The sequence below is a fragment of the Triticum aestivum genome, chromosome 3B, assembly GCF_018294505.1.
Source record: "Triticum aestivum cultivar Chinese Spring chromosome 3B, IWGSC CS RefSeq v2.1, whole genome shotgun sequence".
Classification (NCBI taxonomy): domain Eukaryota; kingdom Viridiplantae; phylum Streptophyta; class Magnoliopsida; order Poales; family Poaceae; genus Triticum; species Triticum aestivum.
This window is the reverse complement of record NC_057801.1, coordinates 23937552-23941630: the sequence shown is the minus strand read 5'-3', so window position 1 is coordinate 23941630 and position 4079 is coordinate 23937552. Positions and strand designations below refer to the sequence as shown.

Here is a 4079-nt window from a genome sequence, read left to right as displayed (position 1 = left end):
TCCATGGCGGCTGCGGCGGCCGCCCGTGCCGTCGGCATCCATCACCGGCTGTTCAAGATACTCGTTTTCGATAAATCCATCCTCTTCGCCTCGAACATTTTATTGTGTCGGTTTGAATTTCTTTTCTTTGGACTGGTGTATCAGTAGGGTTAACTAGAGAGAGGTTTGAGCAAAATGGGACTGAGGGAAAAGAAGAGGACCAGAGGTGCGTGCTCTCTTGGCCTGGATTCCAGCGAGGGGAAATATTTTCCATGTGCTTCCTTGATCATGCTGAAAACAACAAAGCCACAGATATGGCTGGCATTAATCCCAGATATTCATAGTGATTGATGCAGTAAGAGGAGGGGAAAGAGAAAAGAAACCAGGAGAAGCAGCGAGAGGAGCCAGAGAACAGTCAGCCCACTTATGTTGGGCATATCCACCACGGCTTATATGAAGAACAGATGCAAGGTCGCGCTATATCGGGCGAGCTTACAAAGTTTTTGGATGCATGGGGTGGTCTGCTCCTTCTATTAACTTTGTTGGTTTTATTGTCGTGGCAGGTTTCCTTGAGCGGGTTATCTCTTTTCATAGGGTCAGGATTGTGTGGAACCGCAAGGTTTTCTCTATATAGCTTTGCATGTCTGGTGATATGCGTACATTCCCTGTGAACATCTGACTTGATGTTTGGTGATATATATATTTATTAGAGTGGAATTTATGAATCCATTGAGTCTAACAACCTTGGGGTAAGCTCATGCATTGGGATATATTGGGGCCAGGCTGTATTTGCGTTGTTTGGTTGCTTATAGTCTTGGGTATATTCTTGGTAGTATCAGGTGGCAAAGATTGTGGCCGACGAGATGGCCTGTTGTTTGATCACACCTTGCAAATTGTCTTTCCCAACTTAGCTTCTAGCTAGGTACTTCCTTTTCAAGCTATGTTGGATAGAGGGAGTACATTTTACTTGTTTAGGCATGGATAGTTATCCTGCATTTTGTTGTGTTTATATGGGTAGGCATTTGCAGCTGATGAAATGCTTGTGCCAGCTCATGATAATAAGAATGAATTAGCAATTAAATTGATCCATTTATTAAACAGTACAGTAGTCAACATTGTAAGTAATTGTTTGATATAGTTCTGCGCTCGGTCAATAAAACTGAAATCCAGCTTCTGATTCTTTTCCCTTTGCTATGGATATGCCGACAAGACAAGTAAGTATTAATGTTCGAACTTTTCTGCAATATGCTCCATGTCCTTATGAAGTCTCAGTTGAGCCACACCCTTTATTCTTGAAATTGGAACTAATGTTACAGGTTTTCAAACATCATTTTGAGAGAAATGTGTTTTGCCTTGAGAAAAATTTCGTCGAGTTCTGTCATGGTTCTTGCTACTGCTGTTCGGTGCTCTTCTTGCATACGTAATATGTTAACTTTGTGCATCTGCTTTCTAGCATGACTAGACTTTTGCTTATACGTCTGTGTCCATCTTCTATTCAGATTTTATTCATGTGTTTATTCTATGCTCCTACCAGCAGGCCAAAAGTTGCCCCTAGAGCTTCAGCATAAGGATTTGGCTTTCCAGGGAGAGAAGAGGGCATCACTTTTTCTCTTCAAATGATACTCTTTGTAGCGAGTCTGTTTCAAAACAAGAAGTGAGTATTTCTATAGTACTCCCTCCCCTCCAAAATAGATGACTCAACTTTATACTAACTTTAGTATAAAGTTAGTACAAAGTTGAGTCACCTATTTTGAAACGGAGGGAATAGTATTTTTGCTTACAATTAATGAGCTACAGTGAAGGCAACATGCGATGATCGAGCCCCTTGCATAGTTGTTTTGATGTGTTATAATGGAAACTGTGATTTTGTAAATGAAATGAAGTGCGGTTAAGAAAAGAAGATGTTTGCTCTATTCATTCTTCATCTATTTCCTCATGATGCTAAAAAGAAAATGTAAGAATTATTATTTTGCAAGTGGATCAGCTGTGTATAACTTAAATAAACATGCCCAACTATCGACATCGTCCCACTATAATTCGAGTGATTTGAACAATACAAACTATAAATTGTTTGAACATTGATGTTTTGCTGATATTTGTAATTACTTTGTTCATGATGGGCGGGCGCGACAACGCGCGCCTTTATGGTCTAGTGGATGTTTATAATTGGTATTAGGCGAGGAAGGGGTCCACCCCCTGAGATCACTTGATGGTGCAGTTTCCATTAAATTTGTAGATGTTCATTTAATTTGTACGAAAGTATTCAAAACGATCAAATATTTTAAGAAATGAATTTTTAGATAATATTCACAAGTTATAAAAAATGTTCCTGAAATAAAATGACTGCAAATTTAGATTTTTTTTTTTTGCAAATATTGGTTATAGAAATTTTGTGAGCAAATAAAATTGCATCCATATGCAATCTTTACAACCAAAACACAACGGATGTTCATTAGCTTTTACATGCGCCCAATCATAAAAGTTCAAGTCCGTCTAAATTGTGCCAACCCAGACAAGTTGTCCATGCCACCCCCCTCATCATTCTATCGCCGGCTCCTCCGCAGCCTCTGCCTCTGCTACCTGTGTCGGCAAACGCTTCAACATCCTTGCAAGGACCGCTTACACGACCTTTGCCACATCGGGATCCAACTCGTCCATCTTGATGGTCAACATTTTGGTTTCCTCTAAAGCGGCCGTGAGCTCAAACCTCCTCTCTTCGAGCTTGGTCTTCTTTTCTTCAAGCTTTGTCTTTTTATTTTTAAGGTTGATCTTTTTCTCCGTCGCCGCCAAGAAGATGTCAAAGCTCTCCGCATTCTTTTCCTTCTTGATTCCATAGCGATCGACACATTCCTCCTCATTGTCCAAGATGCCCTAGGTATGCAGTGCTCAAAGGGGATAATGAGCTGAGATCACGTTAATCTGAGTTACACACTTACAAACTTACAGCGCTTAATGGTTACAAATAAGTAGATTACCCACATACACCATGCAAACAAGCACGTAGTTTATCACATTATTATTCAGCTACTTCTGCCTCTTAGATAGGTCGGGCAAATAGTAAACAACGCTGACACATTAAGGGATTTATGCATATCTCAGGTACAAACTTCAAACTGAAACTTAAAAGCAAATAACTCGATCCACCGTGAACAACGAACTCATCATCATCAGCGGGAGCTGAACGATCGACTGACAGCATCCATTCATGTTTCTGCAGTTCAGAAGTCCACATCCGACCATGTGGTGTCCACCTGGCCGAGGCTGGTGCCAAGATCGAAGTTATTCCAGATACCTGACGACGCGCCGACCTCGTTGTCGCAGGCGGCGCACTCGTCGACGACCATGGCGTTTGTGCCAAAATTGGAATTGGAAGGGTCGGCGATGCGGATTATCCTGCCGCACCGGGCGCCGCCAGCGTACCACTCCGAGGACAGCGACACCACCAAGTCATCGTCGCTGTGGTACTGGCCGTCGCATGCCGCCGGCCCGCCGCCCCCCTCTCCTTGCTGGAAGCCGTTCACCGTCATCACGGCGGGGACGTTCTGTTGAAGCTCGAACTTCGCTTCCGTGGGGTGTTGGGAAACGGTGCACGACACCTGAAGGAAAACTACAACAATGCAGGAAATTACCGCGGCATTGGTAGTGCTCGTCATGGCAGCTGAGCTAGAATGCCCTGTGCGCTTCGCTTTTCTCATGGCTGTTGGTTGGAGCTAGTTTATATACTATGCTCGTGGTTCGGCCTGCAGACAAAGCGAGGTGCATGCCGTCCTCGTGTGCCTCGTCTAGGAATCCCGTCAAAGGCCTGCAAACAAAGCAGCGCCTCACTCCTGATGTCACCACTTATTTGCTTACGAAGGCTGTTACGTACAAATAGATTGGTGAGTAAATCACAAAATCGAAGTGTAAGGGTTCCGAGCTGAAACTGCCACCTGCCACTTTGAAGTTAATTTTTATAAATCAATTCAAATTCAAACTTTTCCTATGATTAACGCAGACCATTTGAAGCCCCATGGTCAAATTTGCGTACTCTTTTAGTTGATTTAATATTTCTAAGCGTTAACTGATTTTACTGGCCACTAAAAAGGTAAGTACGCAATTTC

General features: G+C 42.8%; 1 protein-coding gene across 1 annotated transcript; it reads right to left on the bottom strand.

The window, feature by feature from the left end:
- Positions 1 to 3197: 3197 nt before the first annotated feature.
- Positions 3198 to 3632, bottom strand: LOC123064463 (putative ripening-related protein 7). The gene has a single exon (XM_044487942.1). The coding sequence runs from the start codon at positions 3630 to 3632 to the stop codon at positions 3198 to 3200; it is 435 nt and encodes a 144-aa protein (XP_044343877.1).
- Between the last annotated feature and the right edge of the window lie 447 nt (positions 3633 to 4079).

Excerpts from the sequence above, each read along its gene's own strand:
- LOC123064463 (XM_044487942.1), bottom strand. The coding sequence starts at position 3,632 with ATGACGAGCACTACCAATGCCGCGGTAATTTCCTGCATTGTTGTAGTT.